The following is a 21211-nucleotide window of genomic DNA, read 5'->3' as shown; positions in this document are numbered from 1 at the left end:
CGTAACCATCGCCTCAACTGTCAAGGGTTCGAAGCTGGCTATATATCGGAGGGCATGGAAGGCCGATCTCCAGGCCATTTTGTGCCAAATGCCAGCAAGTCCGCAGACTCTCGAGACCATACTGCCTTAGACACCACCAATGACCATGGATGATCAACGGAGGTCGCCGGAGAAAGAAAATGTACATTTGCCGGTCACTACTTCTTTTGATTCGGGTGACAGGGAAACACAAATTATGGAAGTCTCGCCTATCGCCGAGACCCGATGGCAGTACCTTCGTCGATACTTTACCACAAGAGAGGGATGGATCGGAGACTACGTATGAGAGCTGCCTCACTTGTCATCTCCAAAGCTGACACGAGCATTCACAGGATTACGTCTATCTTGTGACCCCCAATATCTGGCCCTTGAACAAAAAGTACAAGGATTATGAGGCACCGTTCTATGGATTGAACGATGAAGTCCCCATCCTACTCACGATCATCTTGGGTCTGCAGCATGCATTGACCATGATTGGATCAGTAGTCTCGCCACCACTGGCGATTGCAAGCGGTGCATTTTACCTGTCGGCGGAAGAAAGCCAATATCTTGTCTCAGCGGCATTTATCACCACTGGAATTGCAACAGCTCTGCAAGTGACTCGGGTGCATCTGACAAAAACACCTTTCTTTATCGGCACCGGACTTCTCTCGGTGGTCGGACCAACATTTGATATCCTTGCAATTGCATTCAGTTATACCGACATGCGCTATTCAAATGGAACATGCCCTACCTCTTCCGATGGCTCCAAGCTTCCGTGTCCCGATGCATGGGGCGCCATGCTTGGTACCATGCTGTGCACTGTTTGGATTCAAATAGTGATGTCCTTCGTTCCACCGAGGACACTTAACAGAATATTCCCAAAGGTCGTAACAGGCACACTTCTTCTGCTTGTCGGGGTGTACTTGATCTCCAATGGAATGGAAAACTGGGGAGGTAGTTCTAACTGTAACGGTGGAACGGGCTATTATGCACTATGTCCCGACACCGCAGCACCGAAGCCACTGCCCTGGTAAGTGAAATATCTATCCCACTTTTATCAATATCAAAACTGACTCTCATGATTAGGGGAGACCCGAAGCTCATTGGTCTCGGATTCAGCGTGTTCGTAACAATAGTCATCGTCGAACTTTTCGGATCGCCGCTCATGCGCTCTGCATCGGTTGTTCTCGGACTTGCAGTTGGGTGCATAATATCTGGAGCAACTGGATATTGGTCGCGCGATAATATCAATGCAGCCCCGGTCGCAACGTTTCTCTGGGTACACACCTTCAAGTTGTCAGTGGATGGAGCATTGGTATTACCGCTGCTCATCATGTTTATCTGCGAGGCAGTCAGTTGCATGCCAGATATTTTGGCCACAGCCGAGATTTCAGGCGTGGAAATTGATGGTATTGAGTTTAACAGCCGGATTCAAGGCGGAATTCTGTGCGATGGCCTGGGTAGTCTGATTAGTGCCTTGGGTACGGGGTTGCCGATGGTTAGCCAGGCCGGAAACAACGGTGTGATCTCTCTGACTGGATGTGCTGTAAGTTTTCCCATGACCACAGGTACTGGAAAACGCTAATCCGAGTCAAATGCAGAGTCGAAGGGCAGGATGGTGTGCTTCAGGATTCTTGGTTCTCATGGGAATCTTTGGCAAGTTTGGTGCAGTCTTTGGCTCCATGCCCCCATCCGTGCTTGGAGGAATGCAAGTGTTGCTGTACAGCACAATTGTGGTCGCCGGTATCAGAGTTCTCAGTCTGGTTGAATTTACACGACGCAATCGCTTCATTCTGACCACTGCACTGGGCATTGGGTTCATTGACATCGTGTCAACCAGCTGGTTTTCGAAGATTTTGGATTATAGTGGCTCAAATGTGCGTCTGCAGGGCTTTGAGGAAGGTATCAACTTGATGGTCGAGACACCTTTCATTATCGCCGCTGTTGTAGGAGTCATAATGAATCTGGTTCTTCCATATGACGGAAACAAGAAAATGGACGGGCGTGAGGGACGACCAGCACTCCCCACCTAGTCATCTCACTTGGGAACCAATGTATCTACCGAATTAATTTGAATGTTACCCAAATCAAACGATTACTACCTAAGTAAAAAATGGAGCTTGTCAATTATGTTGTTCATGGGGACTAGGCGTTACGTGGTGGTAGCGAAACGAGACGGCCCGTCTCACGGACCGTCAGCTCACTACTGCACGGCCCGCCTCTTAAGTTATCGCATGTCGACACGGAAGACGGGCCGCGCAAGGTGGGTGGGATACAATGCCAATGCCTATATAATGCAATCTCCGCTGAAAAATTAGTGACCATGAATTTTTGTTTTTTTTTCATCTTCATTTCCCAATGGACAAGAACGAGCGCATTATCATCGTCGGAGCTGGTGTTTTTGGTCTCTCGACTGCGTTGCGACTGAAGGAAGAGGGCTACAATGCAGTCACTGTTCTTGACCGTTCCATGCCTCCTGTTTCAGACGGCTCCAGTAACGACATTTCTCGTATAATTCGATTCGACTATGGTGATCCTGTATACGCCGATATAGCCAAGGAGGCATACGATCTATGGAAGACCGACGACTACTCGGATGCATTCTACTCTGCTCCCTGCTTCTGGGTGTGCCAGGAAGGGACCCCAGAGGAGCCGATACAGCTTCGTGCGCAGGAGTACAGCGAAAAGACTAAGCGCGTCCTGACTGAAATCGGCCAGGAATGGACCGCCGTGAAGACTGTTGCAGAGGCCAAGCAGAGATTTCCTCAATTGACCGGAGAGCTCGCCTCTCCGGGATTTGATGGCTTCTATAATACTGCTGCTGGCTGGGCTGATGCCGGCAAGGCTATTGCCCGTCTCGCATCTCGATGTGTGCACGCCGGCGTGTCCTTCATTACTGGCCCCAACGGCCAGGTTGTAGACTTTGAGAAGGCCCCGGATGGATCGATCACCTCTGTCAAGACTTCAAGTGGTGTCGAAATTGCTGGTGACAGATTCGTTGTCGCTACCGGTGCCTGGACAGCCAGCTTGGTACCTGCGTGGAACTCGATGCTTGCAGCTGGTCAAATCGTCGGCTATATGAAGCTGGCGCCCGAGGAAGTCGTGGAACTAAGGGATATTCCCATCTATTTCAACTTCTCCACTGGCTTCTTCTGTTTTCCTCCTCACGAGGGCACTGGATACCTCAAAGTTGCCTGTCACGGCTTCGGCTATACCAACTCCAACTCGTCAAACATTTCCTCTCCACCCAGCAAGCCGCCTGCGTCGCGTGCCAACTTCATCCCGGAGGATGGCGTGACCAGACTCACATCCGGACTGAAGAGTATCTTCCCCCAGTTTGCCAACCGAGGCTTTGAGCGTGTCGGCATCTGCTGGTACAATGATACCCCCCACTGGTGACTTTATTTTGGACTACCACCCTGAACACAAGAATCTCTTTATCGCCACAGGAGGCAGTGGACAGTAAGTGAATGTATATTAGCCCTTTCTAATCCCTCTAGCTAACAACACCACCTTAGTGCATTCAAGTTTCTGCCAGTGTTGGGCAAGTATGCCGTCGGATGCCTCGAGCGCAACCTCTCCGACAAGTTGCTCAGCAAGTGGAAGTTCCCCACTCAGTTCCGAGAGCGCTTCCAAAGTAACATATTCACTGGGGATGGGAGCCGCGGTGGACCCGAGCGTCGTGAAATGACTGGCAGCGAGAAGGGGACTTTTGATGCTGCGTTGACGGCTTCTGCTCGCCAGGCTAAGATCTAAGGAAGCTTCTACGATGGAAATGGTCCACCAGCGTTCAGCCCTCTGCACATAACACGATACCATGAACATCATCTCATTGCGCACTCGTTTTCTCAAATTATCTTTATGAATATTGAAATCGAGTCATTTTTATACAAGGGCAACCATCTCAGGTGCCTTTTTCAGTCGATAGAATTTCAATCCAATGTCACTGCTACTTCAAGTCCAAATTCACAAAGTTTATCGAAGTACGTCGTAGAGGAGTATATCCTCAAGGCCTCACAGATGCTCAGTGAAGTCTCCAAAGATCATCCAATCAGGTATATCAGGAACGGCTGCCAGAGTGTTATTGCTGACGCGCTGTGAAAATGGCCAATCTGATGACGGCTCCTCTACCGGGTGAGATGCTTCTCCTATGAGAGTATGATGACTCTGAACAAGAAAATTGGGAGTATCTGAGCCTTGTCCCTGGACTTTCGTGGGTATTTCGTCGTCTGAATCCTGTCCCGGGGAATCGGGCTCATTTGTGATCGGTTCTTCATTGCCAGGAGCCAAGCGTGCAGTACTTGCTGGCTGTGTGAAGCTTGATGAGGTGAGATCTAGAATATCCCACATCAGAGACTCATCCTCGCTGGACATCCTCGGTAGGTTTGACGGGGTTGGCATAGTAGACAAGGCTCCGGAGAATCCGTCCTGATTATAGAACAACGACCCATAGTTTTGATGCCGTGCAGCTAGTTCATTCACCCTATTAACCTAGGCATGAAAAGTCAATAACTTTCTTTCGCTCATCCGGGCTATTGGTCATTACCAGTATTCTCATGCTCTCCCAGTGAGAAGAGAGCTCAGTCATAAAACCAACAAGTATACGATATTCCTCGTTCAGGAGCAAAGCGATTCTTGGATTCTTGTTCTCGGTATGCTCAAGCTGGATCGTAGCAGCTATCGCAGCCAAATAGCCAAAGAAAGGGTCACAAAGTCGCATATCAACCTCGGCCATTTCTTTAATAAACCGCGCAATCCACCGAGAGTGAATCAAAGAAGTCTCGAATGACTTTTGCAAGAAGGTTGCGGAGAAATTTCCTTTCATGTGACGGAGTTTGATCATCGTAACAAAGGGGTGATGCAAAAGACACTGTATTGAATGGAAGAGGAATTGAACGCAGAGCCAACTCGACAGATAAGGATGAGACTGTGGCTCTTCCCGAGCACGTCGTTTGAAATCGACATTCATGTAGCGATGTGTATCCGCGAACTGTGTCTCAAAGTGCATCCACTCGGACTCCAAAATTGAGAGGGCGGATCCAGTCTGCCATGGAGGTAGAGGGCTTGTCATGAAAGGCTCAAAGACCCATTCTGTGGCCTTGCCCCATAAGGCGTACAGTTGAACGAGGCAGGCCATAATGCCTTGATCAACCTTATGTCCTTCTTTGGTCGATCTTTTGTGTAATGATGCTCGGACTGTCGAGCTCCCCATGCTCGACGACGGAAAGAGGAGGGTGAAGTGATTGTCAGAAAGACATAATGAATAACTCCGCGACGCGTTGTAGGTCCGATCGAGCATGAAGAAAGCCCATGTTATCCGCCGCCTTGCTTCAGCTTCGGATCTGCTCATTTCTGAGAGGTTTCTGTCCTGATTGAGTCCAAGAAACTGGATGACTCGCAAGCCAATGGCCACGGACGCACATCCACGGTGTGCATTCCCATCAGCAAAATCTAATTGAGCATTCAGAAAGGTTCCTTGAAGAAAGGAGAGTCCTGTTTTTCCATCCTGGTACAGAGAAGATAGCAAATTCCAAGCTCGCTCAGCGCATACTTTGCCCGTCGACCTTTCACGGCCTACCAATCCAGGTGAATCGATTGAAAGGCGACAGGTGAGGGCCACTAACGGGTATGCGATATCCGAAGGCAGGTAGTATGCGTTATTCAACAGCCAACTCTTGTCGAATACACAGTATGGTCGGTCATGGAAATAGCTCAAGTAGGTTTCGACTTCGGCTTGGACGAAGGAGGATGGTAGAGGGGAGCTTGTAGATGTAAATCAGAAAATTTGTATCCGACATACAGTGTGATGTCTCGACATACCAAGAAGAGGCATTTTGGGCGTCGGTCGAAGGATCAGCGGTGGCTGGGATAGCCTCGTGTTCTCGCTGGAACTGATCGGTACATTCAGGCAAATACCCGCTCAATGCCTCCGTCGACGGCTTAGTCTGGGGAAGACGATCTCTGAAGGACGCAATATTGTCAATAGGTGATTTCCGTCTTCCAATAAAAGATTGCAGCTAACCGGAGAAGACCCGAGATGTCATTGAGTTGTTGTTCAATCTGCTGCAGTCGCCGCGAGTTCGAAGCATCAAAGTTTCCTGTCTGAAGGCGAGAAATATCAGAAAATGACCGTACCAATGTGTCAATGGGAAGTTGCAATTTGAGTATACAAGACGCCGAAAGATGTGTCATTTGGGCCCGGTTCACATTACGCACCTCATTGACTGGCTCGGCACTGAGATCTTGGCTGTGAGTCGAGGTTGCGCGATTGTCTCGCGCTTGTTTTGCAGCAGCTTGAGACCCGTACGCGCAGTGCTGTCCTAATCGCTGGCATAGCGAGCACGCCGGCTTCTCACCAGGGCAACGTGCCTTCTTGCGACTATGTGGAGTCTATGGTCAGCCAACTCTTTTTTGCGCTCGGCCGTGTTCCCTGCGGCAAATTGAGAGTGGACCTACCGACAGGGAGCGCACGCTTGACGGGTGCGCTTCAGAGAAACCTTGTGAATTGTATAGTTGTCATTAGAGGAGCTCATCTCACTGCATGGGACCGCGACACGAGAATTGAAGATCGAATGACGCTCGATCGGAGCTGAATCAGCAAGGAATGGAGAAACTCCGCGTGCCGTTGCGGATTAGGTCAGGCAGAGTTCGCCCGTCATCGTGGGTCCAGACTCCACCATGCTGTGCGGGGTACAACAGCAAAGCCTTGCCCGGCCGAAAAACAGAGATAAGACACCTTAGGTCCACAATTACAAAAGTATCATATAGGAACACAAAGGAAGCATTGGGAGCAAAGAAAAAAGATTTTCGTAAATGCCTACATAGTCTAGGAAAGCTCTAGCAGAGGACAACGATAACGAGGAGCTTCATGACTCGCTGGAATAAGAATTTAGGTCCGTGCAGTGGACTATGATACCCGATGCGGGAATGTGTCCCTTTTTTAGCCTTGCTAGGAGCTATCTGACACTCGGTAGCCACTCCCCGTCTCCGCCGGCAACCGGTAGCGAAAGCCGATACTTGGATATACTTCCTGGGGGATTTACGCGGTCCACTTCCTCTACACAGCATGAAAGCATTGTTTGGTTTCATCTTCCTTGTAGTGATGAAAATCGTCTTGGAGGAAGCCGATGATCCTCAATGTCTAACTTTCATCTGCGTGCAAAACACTGCGGGAATCGATTGGAAAACTAGAATTTACTAGGTCTCTAGTTGTAGGAGAAATCACCTATGTAGCTTCCTGCAGCCGCATCTACCTAGTCAAATAGTTCACAGGAACAACTATATATCGTCATCCCGCTCGGCTGTCGTGTCGGTCTAAAGTAACTCTCCTGATCGACGGCATGTAGACTACACGAACTGTACGTTGATGTGAATGAAAAAGTTGTAAGCACATTCTAAGACACGATCACACAGGGCAATGTAATCCGATGCTATTTGTCATGTCCTTTTCAAGGGTTTGTTGCATATTCAAAATTACTTCAAATGATAGGTGCTTTGTCTGCGAGGGTTGGCAAAATAGGATTAAAGCAGTAAGCTGGTTATGCATGACCCGGGCCTACCGATGGCATGAGATTCACCAATTGTGTCCGGTAACACAAACATGTCCCACTATTTATGGTCGACACAACCGCCTGCAGTTGACCTAGCACCCATAAGTTGACAGAGCAGGCATTTGTAGCAGAAGCAGTGACGTCGTCTGCCCGCACGGTGGTGAACTTAAGAGATTTAGCTCCAGTCACGCAAAGATAATGTCATAGCTGGGAGCCATGGCGATATTTGGTGAAGTCGTTCCCCGTATTCAGCGAGCCGGAGTATGCTCATGTGATCGGGATTGAGCTTGCATAAATTCATGCAGATGCATGTGGATCGTGGGGTTCAACTCGAAAGGGAAGCTTTCACGGTCGAGAGTCCCAGTGCCTTATAAGGTTGTGCCCTGGCAAATGTTGTTCGGGTGTCGGCAGTCATCAGCGGTGCTCCACAAGTGATCCCATGAGCTGTCTGGGCTTGCAAGGGAAATATACTGGCTGGGAGAAAGCGCAGCAGTGCGAGGGCATCTGGAACTAGGTACACCATCGGCACCAGGACATCTCAACTGACAGTGCACCACTAATTTTTTACAATTTTCGCTCAAAATAGCTAGTGCTTCCATCAATTTTGTAAACTATATTCCGCTGGTCATCGGGATTTCCAGGTCCAAATGTACCAGCTGACGTGAAGATCGGGGGTGTGAGAAGGTTCAAGGGAAAGGTTATCGCGGCCTTTTTGCTTGAGGTGAAGAATAGAAGAACTTGATTCACGTTGGTTGGTCTTCAAAGTACCCTTCAGGCTAGCTATTCTCAGAAGAAGTATCTCGATCTTTGTTTTATGGTAAGAGCAAGAATACCACAGTATTGGAGGCCGATAAGAACGGAGTGGCGGCATCCAAGCCGGGTGTGACGGCCACGGATGTCTCCCCGCTCTTCACTTACCTGCACTGATTGGAAGCCGCTAGCGCCCGAAATAGAACAATCTCCCGATCCTGTGATCGGCCCTTGTCTGTTGAGCCCCGGATGTATACTATGCTACCCCACTGAGAATTCAGAGTGCTATCATAATGATCCCGAAAGAAAATTATATATGATGTTGTTTGCCCACTTGAAGCTATCATCAGTTCCGCCAAATCGACTCCAAATTGAAATCATCTCCACCTAACACCACTTAATATGTCAGCGATGCTGAAGAGCTATCTGGGCTTCGGCGAAGCCGCAGGACTTCAAGCTGTTAAGAATGAAGGCTCCCCACTGCAGGCTATTCCGGCCTCATGGTATACTTCCGAGGAGATGTTTGAGCTTGAGCGACGTGCTATTTTCTCTCGCAAATGGCTCTTGACCGCACACAAGTTGCGTCTTCCCAGTACGGGCGACTACCTCCGATACGACATTGCCGGATACGGCTTCATTCTGGTTCGCGACCGCGAAGGCAAGATCAACGCATTCCATAACGTCTGTCGCCACCGTGCCTTCCCCGTTGTGACCGAAGAAAAAGGCACCTCAAGAATCTTCTCCTGCAAGTATCACGGCTGGTCCTATGGCTTAAACGGCAAGCTTGCCAAGGCACCTGGATACCAAGATTTAGAAGATTTTGACAAGAACAAGAATGGCCTTCTCCCCATCCACTCCCACATCGACGCGAACGGCTTTATCTGGGTGAACTTGGACAGTGCCCCCAAGCCAGAGATCTCATGGGAAGACGACTTCAAGGGCATTGACCTGCAGTCCCGCTTCCAAGACTTTAACTTGGAAGACTACGAGTTCAATCACACTTGGGAAACTGAGGGCAACTTCAACTGGAAGGTTCTGGCCGACAACTACAACGAAAGCTCCCAGCAGACCACCCGTGATGTTCCATCCCTGGCCGATCTTGGTGTTGAGGGTTCTGCCGACTACACCAACGCAACACCAGAGCAGGTGGTCAACAACCTCAAGATTGCCAGCACCTACTACTTCCCCAACGCCACGATGACCGTCTCGCCGCACTTTTTCTTCATGCAGCGTTTTGTGCCCACTTCACCCACCCACTGTGTCACGCGCTACGAGGTTTACCGCAACAAAAACTCTAGCGATACGGAGTTTGAGCTTATCAACCAGGTCTATAAGCGCGTCATGTCCGAGGACAGGGATCTCTGCGCGGAGAACCAGAAGGCTCTGAAACCTCATGGCGAGCTCCCCGCAAACATGGAGCAAGGCTCTCTCTATTTCCAGTCCGTGGTTCGCGATCTTCTGACTGAATACCGCGCGCGCGAGGTAGCTGCCGGAAAGGAGGTCTGGCCGTCTCGCCAGCCTGTTCCCGAGGGTGCCCTGACCACCCAGGAGGACATTGACTTTTGCACTAAGCTTGAAGCCCAGAGTCAGGCCAACAAGAGCGGTGACTGCTCTTCAAAGCCCGGTGGATGCTGTGGAGGAACAGCCTGTGGAGCGGTCACCGACAACGGGACGTCAGCCAACGAGACCATGGTTTGCTGATCTTGACATCTTTATTTCTATGATCGCGTTCAAGCCTGAAGATCTTTCTGTAATTAGATTCATTTCCCAGCATGTGACGAATAATGCCAGCTACTTCCATGACGTGTTCATCTTTCTCCAAATTGACTCCAAGTGGACTGGCTTCCCTACCAAGTAGAAAGAAGTTGTTAGGTCTGGAGTTGAAAGATAGTGAAAGATAAGACGTAACTATGAGATGGGCAATTCAAGGGTCGCCACTCGACCCCGCGCATCGTCTCTTGAATCCTTCGACTGATTTTCAGAGAACTCCTATTATTTCTTATCATCAGAATCGATCATCTTGGATCATGCCTGAACATCGCTAGTTTGGAGTCGTTCCTAAGATCCGTCACGATTGAATCATAAGTCGGTGTGGGTCTGGGTCTGGGTCTGGTACCGGTGTCCAATAGCCCTCGGCCGCACGAGGATCTGCGTGGCCATCATCCTCAGCCGCCTCAAAAATGGCCCTGCGCTTGTCATACAGTTCGCGGTGTCCACGCCGTCTCCTACTTTATTAAGTCAAGTCACCAATTTTTGATCTCTACGTGGCTCCAGTCATCGCATGTCTCAAACCTGCGCGGTCGCTCTGGTCCATGGTCCCATCGATTCCACCTGACTATTACGGCGATAAGCGTCAATCACCAGTCTCGTGGACACTCTTAGTTAACTTCCTTGTAGGTGGCTCATGTCCATGTGACCTATTCTTCTGTTGTCCGTAAGTTTGTCCGTCAGACTTCGGAGGAGACGGAGCAATATGGAATGAGGGTGCAAGCCACTTGCCACTCCTAGCCCTGGAAAGTGTATCTATTTTCAGGCCAAGTCTGTACTATGCGTGTTCCACCGGCAGATAAGGCTGGGGAAACTTTTCGTTAAATTTAAAGTCAGCGAGTGCGCGGCAGTCGAATGGTCATATCAAAGTTTAAACGGCCGCGCCTATTCGATCGGACGTTTCGTAGGCACTACAAGATCATAGGGCGATAAGGTGATCATAATATGGATCGGCGACCGGGATGTTTCAGATTGCTTTCAAAGGGTGTTCGACTTACGGTTGAAGCTGGGTAATTTTGCCTTTTTGAGAAGGGTTTAAAGTTACATCGACTAGTGTGAACACACGGGCCGTCTGCTTGCTTCTGACGGATGGTCATGGTGCAGGACACTAAGGCCCCTGCACGATCTAGAATACAGCTAGTCTTTCTTAGACTGTCCAGGCTTCTTCGTCTCCGCGGGTGACGCCCACTTGTTTGTCCAATGCACTTCCCCGCTCTTAATCACGCCCCCTCATCGTCCCAAACTCCGTTCCTGTTCTTTTATCGTTTCTTCACCCCCTCTCTGGTCATGTCCATTGTGGTCTTTTCTTGCCTGATCAGTCACATCGCGCCTCTACGGTTGTTTATTCCTTTATAATTCTGCTTAGCCTTATCCGCAGTGACCTTCCCCGCCCCTGGCCTTCAACACGTCATACCATGCCGCGCGATAGCAATCGGGGACGATTGCGTTCGCATGAAGCCTGCCTCAATTGCAGGTAAATTTCCCTCTTCGTGTCTTTGATAAATCCGCCATCTCACATTACCTAGGAGAAAGAAGACTCGATGCCCAGCTGAGAAGCCAGCCTGTTCAAGTTGTCTCAGACTGAACCAGTCATGTTTATACACCTCAGTGCCAAGGGGTTCTCGTAGTGGTCCATCGGTAAGATACTTGAACTTCGCTTTTGAGGGCCACCCAGTATTGATATCCTGGCTAGGCCGATCGGCTGGCATACCTGGAGGAGAAAGTGAATCTCATTTTGAGTGGTAACGGGTGAGTTTGAAACCATTCCCCCTACACATCTTTCCTTCCACAAACTGACTGATCCCTTATTCAGAAATCTCCCACCAGCAGAGCCGCAAACCCATCCCCCTACTAATGACATCCCCGACACCACTTATTCCACGGCCTCCTGTCCGTCATCTGGCGACATGGGTAATAATTTCAGTGATTCTTTCCTGCTTGGAATGGGCTTCGACGACTCGAAAGTCAACCCAGCCTCTCGAATATCGCATGCAGTAGACCTCTACTTCCAATACTGTCATAGACAACCAATATGGTGTCTGGATCGAGAAGAACTCAAGGATCCAAGCTATGTATCCGAGGAACTAGTTTGCAGTATTCTCACACTCACGTCACGGTTCTCGCAAGAACGCGATGAAATGTTACATTACGGTGATACTGCTCGGACACTAGTCATGCTTCGCATTGCGAATGGCACGGTCGAGCTCGAGACCATCGAAAGTCTCTGTCTTCTTTCATACTCCTCTTTCCTAGGTATGACACTGATTCTTGCATGACGATGAACACAGATCACTTACCAATAATAGACGGAAATGTGCCCCTTGGAAGATTTCACCTGGGCCTTGCACTTCAACTATGTCGCTCTGCAATGTTAGACCTGAATTCAACATACGGCGTAGAATGCCCCTCCATTGAACGGAAGAAGAGGCTCTTTTGGAGTCTCCAATCACTTGAACAGTGCTACGGTCAAATACATGGCTTTCTCAGCGTTCCAGCAGATGTTTTGCGTTCATTTTACACAGCCAACGGTGATGAGCCAAATCTTCAGAAGAACCCCGAGCCAAAGCCTCCACCCCTCCCAACTGATGAGATTGGCTGCTCCCTTCCAACCGACACTGGCATTTGGAGCTTGGCACTACACTTTGGATGGGTCTGGAGCCGAGTCAGATCGTATGTCTTCGACTGCGCTCAGAGCAGGCTCAAGGAACCGTGGCGGCACGATTCAACTTATGCGATGGTGCTGTCCGATTTGACGGAAATCGAGAATAAGCTCTCCATGTGCCACCGATACGACTTCGTCAAATTCTACGAGCGTCGAGCGGATGAGTTGAGAATGAACAGAGAATACTGGGCTCCCTGGCTCAAATTACAATTCACCTATCATTCCATATTGACCGTGATGAACCATCCCTTCCTTTATATCGTGGCTTCTCAATACAATCACAACCTCACGATCCCGAATACCTTCTGGAGGCGATCTTCGGAGCTAGTTCTTCTTCATGCTACTTGGGTCGTTCGTATGATCGACATGGTAACTGAGAAGAAAATGCGACTCATCGATCCATTCTTTGGACATGCAGCGGCTATTGCAGCAACAGTACACCTCTACTACTGCTGTGCCGCTGATCCGAGGTTAAAATTCAAGTCAAAAACGGATTTTGCAAAGTGCAGGCGATTCTTGAAAAGCTTCGTCACTTTTTCTCCCGCCTGTGACTCGCTGGTACGTCATTTCCCCTACTGGAAGATAACCAAAACTGACGGCCCTAGGATAAAACCCTTGATAAGATGACGCGAATTGCATCCGGATCCGAGAAAGTGGACTTTGACTGGGAACCATCTAAGATTCATCTAAGTATCCCCCTAATGTGGGATATTCTCCAAATCAACTGTACACCAGATTCACAAGACACATCAGCCTCTGGATTATTACACTCCTCGCTTACCCCTGCAGTCTTTCCGCAAGAGACGGAGAATCTAACCTCCACACTCGAAGTCATTGTTGCAATGTCGCCAGAGGTCAATGTCAACACGGCCGATGGAGGCTCAGCTGCCCACATGCCACCAAACCTACCACGCATGTCTTCCTTGCCAGTCTCGCCAGCAAATTCCAACCCGGCATTGGGAGAAAAGCTCATGGCACCTGCAGACAGCCTTATGGCCAACACACCTTGGTTATGGACTGATCCTACTCAATTTGTTGATATGGATAGCATTGGCTACGCCGAGTCGGAATCGGCTACGGGCAATGGCGATGGCTTTTCCACCTGGTGGGACTTTGGGAATTTATAAGAGTATTCAGATTCATTCATCTTCATTCCCGCTTGACGAGACTTTTCAGGTCCCAAAGAAAAAAAAAGCCCAATATCGCTTATTATTCGGAGGCAATTCAAGCCATTCGCCCGCCGCGACATCGAACTGAAGCTCTAACAACTAGCGCCCAGATGGCCCTCACGCGAACAAATCCCCAATATTATGCCGCAGCGACCGTCTTCAACTTGTCCTGCAACGCAGCAAAGTTTCTTTTCATCGCATTCTCCGTGAACTGAGCTCCGGTGACCATGGGGTATTTCTTGAACGGGCCCTGGATCAAGGCATCCTTGCAGGGCTGGTTGAAGTAGGCGATACTATACCGATCACCAAAATAATCCCCATTCTCACACGGCGCCTTCACGCGATGGAAAGTGGACTTGAAGCGATCGTCCGACCATGACATGAGTAAGTCCCCAATATTACAAACGATCTCCCCCGTCTTCGCCTCCAACTTGGTCCACTCGTCCCCAATCCCAAACTCGGTGACCACCTCGCGCCCAGGGCAGATCTCGAGCCCACTCTGTCCTTCTTTCTGAAAGAGTAGAGTCAGGAAGTCCCAATCAGCATGTGCCCCAGCGCGATGATACACTTTGCCATCGGCCTCCTCCGGCAGCGCAAAGTAATGAAGTAGCCGCATGGTGGTTTGCGAGTCCGGTCGTGAAACATCATGACATTTGATGAAGAAGTCATCGGGGAAGCCCAAGCCGCGCGCAAAGCACCGCATTAGACATTCTGAGATTTTCTGCACCCGGTGCATGAACTCCAGGGAGGTAGCTTGAAACCCTGCTAGCTGATCCTCCCCAGCCCAGAGGCCCTTCATGTTCTCGCCAAATTGCAGCTGGTAAGATTCTTTGCTGTCAGGCTTTCCAGTAGATGGTCGAATCTGTGAGTTCTTTTCCCATCCCACGTTGTTTGAGTTCCACGGCACGGTCGCTTTGGCGTCGTCAGGTAGGTCGAAAAAGTTTTTAGATGTCTGGAACATGGTCTCGATGTCTTCTTTCGAAAGACCATGATCGATCAGTGTAAAGAAGCCGACTTTCTCCGCAGCATTTATGAGCTCGGCCGTGATTGTGTCGATGCGATTTTCAAAATTAACCAAGGAGATTTGAGGAATCTCGCGGCTGACATATCGGGTCTGAGACATAATGTTGGATATCGTTCGGTTGTAGGGCCGACCTGCCAGGTGTCTAGAAAGAAGGTTTGACGAGGTTGTTGGATGAACTTTCCTCTAGAGACAAAGCTTCGTAGATATATAAATGGAAGTTTCTTTAGACCGATGCTTGGCCACACACGCATGGCCCCGCCTTACTTATCTGCCAGTTCGGCCGACCCCTCAAAAGCTCGGCCGAGGTGGTGGTGTGCGGGCGACCTATCAAATTGAGCAGGGAGTCATGCAGTCAGCGAGGGTGCATATTGAAAGATAGAGAGAGATTAGAGGCAACTGAAACCTGATGATTATTCACGTAACTTCGGAGGAGCCGTAGTTATTCGCTCAATAGATACATTGCGAGATACGAAAGACCTCAAACGGGCATGACCGTGTGCTTAGCGCTTAACCTCACTTGGGAGGGACCTTAAAATGTTCATCAGCATTCAAACACCCATCTCCAATTTTTATGTCCTGGGCACATTAGCTCGCTAGTTAATCACATAATTTCGTCCGTGTAGGGAGACCGGCCCCTTGGTATTTGATGGCATGTGAGCAGGTAGTTTATTGAGCATTTTCTTACCAAGTGCTTTACAAATGGCGCCCATAAAGTCCTTGAATCCATACGTACAATGAAGCGTTACAAGGTTCACGCTATTTCAATATAATTTCCCAGCGACGATATATCATAGGTGTCGAGTATGTCACAGCAGAAGAAAATCAAGCAAACCAATGATAAGACAGATAACGTAGGGCACGACATATTTATATCATTCCGGTAAGCGCTCGGTATCCCATCTGAAAGCACTAAAGTCTCACAAGGCTCCTAGATGGAAGGTTAGTAACCAATACTTGTGTTTGATTGTGTTCGATGAATACCACTCTTCAGGTTGAGACCCCGCGTATTGCTGGACTGATACAGGGCACTAGCAGTGAAACCTGCGTTCCTAATCTATTGACCGATCAATATAAGGCAATCGTTTAGATAGTTGAACGCGAGTATAAACGGTGTACATGCTATGCTAGTCGCGTGCCATGGAAAGTAAACAATCCACTAACAATTGATGAACAAAACAATGTTAAATTTCAACTCGAGATGACTTGACCTTCCAGATATTGTTGTGCTAAGGCACCATTCTGGCAATCCCGCTCTGTGATTTCTGTCCGTTTCATGATGAAGAAAGGATGGAGCTATGGCGTTGTTGCAAACGCGGATATGGAGAAACACTTGATCCGCCTCGCAGCTGCAGCGAAGCGATGCGTGCGCAAGGTGATTAGCGCTCTAGTGTGTCAATAGTAACATGGAAAGGTTTTTGGTCGACAGAGTATGAAGAAGTAGGATTCTGTCTTCTGGTTAGTCACTAAACTACTGCTTTTTATATCAGCATTGGCGCACTACGGCGCCAATCACCGCGGTAGTGTCCCAACGCGCCTGGAATCCCAGAGCTGCTCCCGATCTTGGAAGGCGAAATTACAATCCAACTCGCTTTAGCGACCCCGAGGCACTGGACTGATCTTCAATCAACGCAACACCGCGTCCAGTCGGGCAAGCCGTAGGATGTCTCCCAATCGCGACTCCCTCACCAAGGGAGAAAAATCTCTTCAAGATCACTCCAACCTGCTGCCGCGAAAGCAGCTCATACTCTGCTTGAGTATTGTTTCTCTCGCCCAACTCATCTCTTTTATCGATCAAAATGGTATTTCCACCGCTCTGCCTACCATCGCTGCCGACCTGGATGCCCGCAACACCATCTCATGGGCTGGAACCGCATCTCTTTTGGCCAACACGACCTTCTCAATGCTCTATGGGAGGTTGTCAGATATCTTCGGTCGCAAAACTATCTTCATCTCAGCCATTCTACTACTCGCGATCGCGGATTTAGTCTGTGGCTTGAGTATGAACGCGACCATGTTCTACGTCTTCCGCGGAGTCGCGGGAATCGGCAGCGGCGGGATCACAAATCTTGCCATGATTATCACTTCCGATGTTGTCACCCTGGAACAAAGAGGGAAATATCAGGGGATCATCGGGAGTATGATCGGCCTGGGTAGTGTCACCGGCCCCTTCCTGGCAGCTGGTTTTGTCTTGCGATCGACGTGGAGAGGGCTGTTTTGGCTTTTGGCACCGCTTGGAGTGTTAAATGCACTGGTCGCATTTTGGTTTTTGCCGTCTAAAAAGCCGACTATAACCTTCAAAGAGGGAATGAAGAAAGTCGATTACCTGGGCGTGTTAACGTCTTCGATCGGAACGATCTTCCTGCTGATTCCCATCTCTGGAGGCGGCGCATATTTTGCCTGGAGCTCACCACTGGTGATCAGCATGCTTGCCATCGGCGCTTCATCGCTGATTTTATTTGTTGTTGTTGAGTGGAAGTTTGCTAAGATCCCCATGATGCCAGGTAATGTAAAAACCAGATCTTCATTGGTCTCCTAGCTGACAAGGCTACAGTTGCTGTCTATGGCAGACCTGCGATCGTCATTTTGCTGGTTCAGAGTTTCCTTCTCGGTGCTGTGTACCAGTCAACGGTCTATTACATCCCTCTCTACCTTCAAAATGCACATCGGTACTCTGCTATTGTCTCTGCCGCTATCTTTTCTTCTCTTGCCGGGATTCAGGCCATCATGTCGGCACTCTCCGGTCTCTGCATCACCCGATTTAAGAACTACGGACAGGTCATTCGGTTTGGTTTTGCAATGTGGACGCTGTATGTTATTTATATACCCTTGATCAAGATGAACACTAACAATGAATATGCAGCGGCGCAGGCCTCATGCTAATATTCGGGAGGGATACCAATGCGGGTGTCCTCGTCATTATCCTACTTATTGCCGGCGTCGGCGTAGGCTGTGTCTTCCAACCGATGCTAGTGGCTTTGCAAGCGCACTCAACAAAATCCAGACGCGCAGTCATCATTTCAAATCGCAATTTCAACCGCAGTGCTGGCGGTGCATGCGGTCTCGCCATTTCGGCGGCCGTGCTACAGGCACAACTTCGGTCGACTCTCCCAACACAGTATTCAGATCTCGCAGACTCGCCATATTCCTTGCGTGATTCCAATGACTCTATTCCCACATCTGTGCTGGATGCATACATGTCTGCCAGCCACCTGGTTTTCATCATACAAGTCCCGCTGATTGGTGCATGCTTTTTGGGCTCGTTGTTCGTGAAGGATCGAGGGCTGGCCCCATTAGATGAGAAACCAACAACGAGCAATATTCAACCTGTTGGCGCAGAATCTGGAGGTATACAGAATACCGATGGAGAGCTGCGACAAGTTGAGTCTCATAACGGGGAATCCTACGAGGGTCATAGCAGTGTGGCGCAAAGCAAGGATAAAAGGTCTTAATTATAATATGGTATATATTTTCCTATAGATCTGTAAAAAGATGCATGTCATGTTCTGTCTCTTCATTTTGACCTTCTTTCCTTTCAGTCATCTTTGCTCGGGGCCTCGGCCGAGGCACCAGATAAGGAAATTCAAGACTCTGATTCTCGGGAATCACAGTGGGAATCACAGAAAAGACCGGAAATGGTCTGTGTAGCTAACCATCAATAACTGGACCTCCTAGGACAATATTAGCTGGGCATAATCACGGCGTAATGAAATGAAGAGACAAGAAGCTGCCAAAGATAAGGTTGAATTCGTAATCGCGGTCTTCTCCGCAGATAAGACGTAAGATGAAATGCCTCCACTTCCACTCTTCATCCTCTCGAAATGAGCAGCGGCATTCACCGAAAGCGTTTGGCTTGCGTGGAATGTACTCGTCGTAAAGTCAAGTGCGACAAGATTCTTCCATGCCGTAACTGCGCCAGAAAAGGCACCCCATGCACTCGGCCGCGCGAGCGGGCTTCCCCGAACCCCAGTGTTGCTGCGTCCGAGGGACATGAGCGGCACATTTTTTTTCGGTCGAGCGCAGATTCTCCACAGGTGATTGAGAGGCTTCAGTCTCGGGTCAATCAGCTTGAGTCGGCGCTGAAAGAAGCTACCGAGACCGCATCACGTCCGACCATACCGAGGCCCCAAGTGCAGCTCAACAGCAATTCATTCTCGCCGGCCGAGTCAGTTCCAATCGAAGCCTCTCCGAGAACTCCGCCTACTTCGACTCCCACGGTACATACGATACATACCGAGGCAGAGAATACGCCGAATGAAGTGGAAGATGCAGCGACAATCCTTGAATTTCTAGCCTGGGGTCGCCGCAAGGATCCCATTTATCATGATGAGATCGCAAAAAGAAACAATATTGACCATTCTCCCGGTGATATCCCGGCGGAGGATGACTGGGATGATATCCGCACGCAGCGGATATCCGCAGGATCATTCTCTCAGGCCCTACTGCCTACGAAAGCAAAAGTCTATCAATTGGTAGATTACCACTGCACATGTTTGCTATGGTACCATGGGGCGTTTCACGCAAAGACCTTCATGCAAGAGCTTAACGAATTTTATGAGAAGGGAGATGGCCGCGTCGATGGGTCCTGCGTCAATTTACAATGGGTATCCCTTCTGTTCGCTGTCCTCACGGGGTCCATGGCTAGTGCACCGTCGTCAATGGCACAATCATGGGGATTCCGAGGACGAGAAAGAAACTCTCTCTCTAAGCGCTGGCTTAAGGCCTCGATCGCCTGTTTGCATGAAGCCGATTACATGGCGTGTCATTCTATCTACTCTGTCGAGGCAATAGCGACTCTTACTATATCCGCACACATGCTTGGCCATTCGAATGGATTCTCGGTACTCCTTGCCTCGGGTGTTCGCATAGCTCAAGGACTTGGACTTCATCAACTTGGCGAAGAAAGTGATGCTCGGGCGACCGATGTCGTAGGTCGAGAAGTTGGCCGGCGTATCTGGTGTCAGCTGTGCATTCAAGATTGGTTTTCAATTCCATTCACCGAGAGCTATTTGATTCATCGGCTAGGGTTCAATACTAAGAAACCGCAAAACTGCAACAATGATATTTGCAGTCTTCCAGAGGATCATCCGACCGTGACCAGCTACTCGCGTTTATTCTACGAGATTGCAGCGCTGATGCCAGATCTCCAGGATGATGTCACCTCGTGCAACACTTTGTACACCAAATATGAAGAAGTCCTGAAGTACGATCGACGACTGCGCACTTTAGCAACACAGCATCTTCCATATTACTTGCAGAATGTACATTTGGATCCAGCGTGGCCGTGCTACGTGCCATGGGCACGACGCAGCTTGGCCATCAGCTCTGCGCACAAAGTGATCATGATCCACCGAAAGTTCTTGAGCTTGAGCTTCGTGAACCCAATGTTCGAATTCACTCGCAAAACGTGTGTGGCGGCCTCAAGAACAATCATCAAGGAGCAGAAAGAGGCTACTCGAGATGGTGGGCCGATGTTGTGGATTCATCAAGCGTTCAGCGTCACTGCAAGCGTAAGTCATGAGTCTATATATCAGTACCAGGTGGATAATCTTCGGTGAACTAACAATCAGAAGATCATTTTGTGTCTAGAAATGTGCCATCAGCCCGGCCCAGACCGCCAATCCGCCGAGCATCGGCAGCTCATTGAGGATGGAATTGAGATCCTTACACACTGCGAGTCCGACATGATCGCTCGACGCGGTGTCTCCCTCCTCAGAGCAATGTTGGACGCCGAGCAGAAAGGATACAGAGAGAGGCAACAGGTCGCAGAACTTCGCGGGTCACAGTTGCTTGGTGTGGACGCATCGCGCGACGGCATGGACATTGCAGGTATTATTCGAACATTTTATCAACGGGATCAGGCAAGTTCAGCCCGACCGATGCTTCCAAGTCGACCACCATGGAAAGCGACCGGGCATGAACATTGGAGTGAAATGACAGGTGATGAAACGGGCATGATGCCAAATGTGGATTTCATCGCGCCGCTAGGAGTTGATTATGCGGAAGGGCTAGATGATATCCTAAGTTTGGCAACTAACTACCTTAATTAGATTATGAGTCTGACGATGACGATGAAGATGATGATGAAGCTCAGTTACGAGTATTATGTATCGGGTTCTTTTGGGCAGAAGGCCACGGTGTATATCCAAGAAGCTAATTAAATATGATATGTACGCGGCAATGAGGGAGGGACCTGCCCATATCACAAGTCGCATGCAACACTTAGCAATCCAAGTTCAAACAAAATCGCCAAGTGAAGAGTCTATCCCCA

At 49.4% G+C, this 21211-nt stretch overlaps 8 protein-coding genes across 8 annotated transcripts; 6 read left to right on the top strand and 2 right to left on the bottom strand.

The window, feature by feature from the left end:
• Window positions 1–145: 145 nt before the first annotated feature.
• N7443_006170 (carbonic anhydrase) lies at window positions 146–2054 on the top strand (the record flags this gene model as incomplete). Its single annotated transcript, XM_056886226.1, has 4 exons — window positions 146–319; window positions 372–1051; window positions 1108–1567; window positions 1623–2054. 4 exons carry the CDS (start codon window positions 146–148, stop codon window positions 2052–2054), a joined length of 1746 nt encoding a protein of 581 aa, XP_056741674.1.
• A 325-nt stretch (window positions 2055–2379) lies between these two features.
• N7443_006169 (NAD(P)/FAD-dependent oxidoreductase) lies at window positions 2380–3777 on the top strand (the record flags this gene model as incomplete). Its single annotated transcript, XM_056886225.1, has 2 exons — window positions 2380–3416; window positions 3540–3777. 2 exons carry the CDS (start codon window positions 2380–2382, stop codon window positions 3775–3777), a joined length of 1275 nt encoding a protein of 424 aa, XP_056741673.1.
• Window positions 3778–4035: 258 nt separating this feature from the next.
• Window positions 4036–6554, bottom strand: N7443_006168 (Zn(II)2Cys6 transcription factor; the record flags this gene model as incomplete). Its single annotated transcript, XM_056886224.1, has 6 exons — window positions 4036–4512; window positions 4568–5527; window positions 5573–5783; window positions 5842–5982; window positions 6044–6400; window positions 6478–6554. 6 exons carry the CDS (start codon window positions 6552–6554, stop codon window positions 4036–4038), a joined length of 2223 nt encoding a protein of 740 aa, XP_056741672.1.
• Window positions 6555–8723: 2169 nt separating this feature from the next.
• Window positions 8724–10022, top strand: N7443_006167 (aromatic ring-hydroxylating oxygenase subunit alpha; the record flags this gene model as incomplete). The annotated part of the gene is made up of 1 exon (XM_056886223.1): window positions 8724–10022. One exon carries the CDS (start codon window positions 8724–8726, stop codon window positions 10020–10022), a length of 1299 nt encoding a protein of 432 aa, XP_056741671.1.
• Window positions 10023–11503: 1481 nt separating this feature from the next.
• Window positions 11504–13877, top strand: N7443_006166 (putative C6 transcription factor; the record flags this gene model as incomplete). The annotated part of the gene is made up of 6 exons (XM_056886222.1): window positions 11504–11562; window positions 11615–11726; window positions 11782–11830; window positions 11916–12341; window positions 12395–13308; window positions 13356–13877. The coding sequence occupies 6 exons, from the start codon at window positions 11504–11506 to the stop codon at window positions 13875–13877; spliced, it is 2082 nt and encodes a 693-aa protein (XP_056741670.1).
• A 181-nt stretch (window positions 13878–14058) lies between these two features.
• N7443_006165 (uncharacterized protein) lies at window positions 14059–15042 on the bottom strand (the record flags this gene model as incomplete). The annotated part of the gene is made up of 1 exon (XM_056886221.1): window positions 14059–15042. One exon carries the CDS (start codon window positions 15040–15042, stop codon window positions 14059–14061), a length of 984 nt encoding a protein of 327 aa, XP_056741669.1.
• Window positions 15043–16603: 1561 nt separating this feature from the next.
• N7443_006164 (uncharacterized protein) lies at window positions 16604–18392 on the top strand (the record flags this gene model as incomplete). The annotated part of the gene is given in 3 exon segments (XM_056886220.1): window positions 16604–17449; window positions 17461–17750; window positions 17804–18392. The coding sequence occupies 3 exon segments, from the start codon at window positions 16604–16606 to the stop codon at window positions 18390–18392; spliced, it is 1725 nt and encodes a 574-aa protein (XP_056741668.1).
• A 369-nt stretch (window positions 18393–18761) lies between these two features.
• N7443_006163 (uncharacterized protein) lies at window positions 18762–20990 on the top strand (the record flags this gene model as incomplete). Its single annotated transcript, XM_056886219.1, has 2 exons — window positions 18762–20450; window positions 20514–20990. The coding sequence occupies 2 exons, from the start codon at window positions 18762–18764 to the stop codon at window positions 20988–20990; spliced, it is 2166 nt and encodes a 721-aa protein (XP_056741667.1).
• Between the last annotated feature and the right edge of the window lie 221 nt (window positions 20991–21211).

The sequence above is a fragment of the Penicillium atrosanguineum genome (assembly GCF_028827265.1).
Source record: "Penicillium atrosanguineum strain IBT 20685 chromosome Unknown utg000004l_segment0_segment0, whole genome shotgun sequence".
Taxonomy (NCBI): Eukaryota; Fungi; Ascomycota; class Eurotiomycetes; order Eurotiales; family Aspergillaceae; genus Penicillium; species Penicillium atrosanguineum.
The sequence above is the reverse complement of the archived record's forward strand: the minus strand, read 5'-3'. Positions and strand labels throughout refer to the sequence as shown.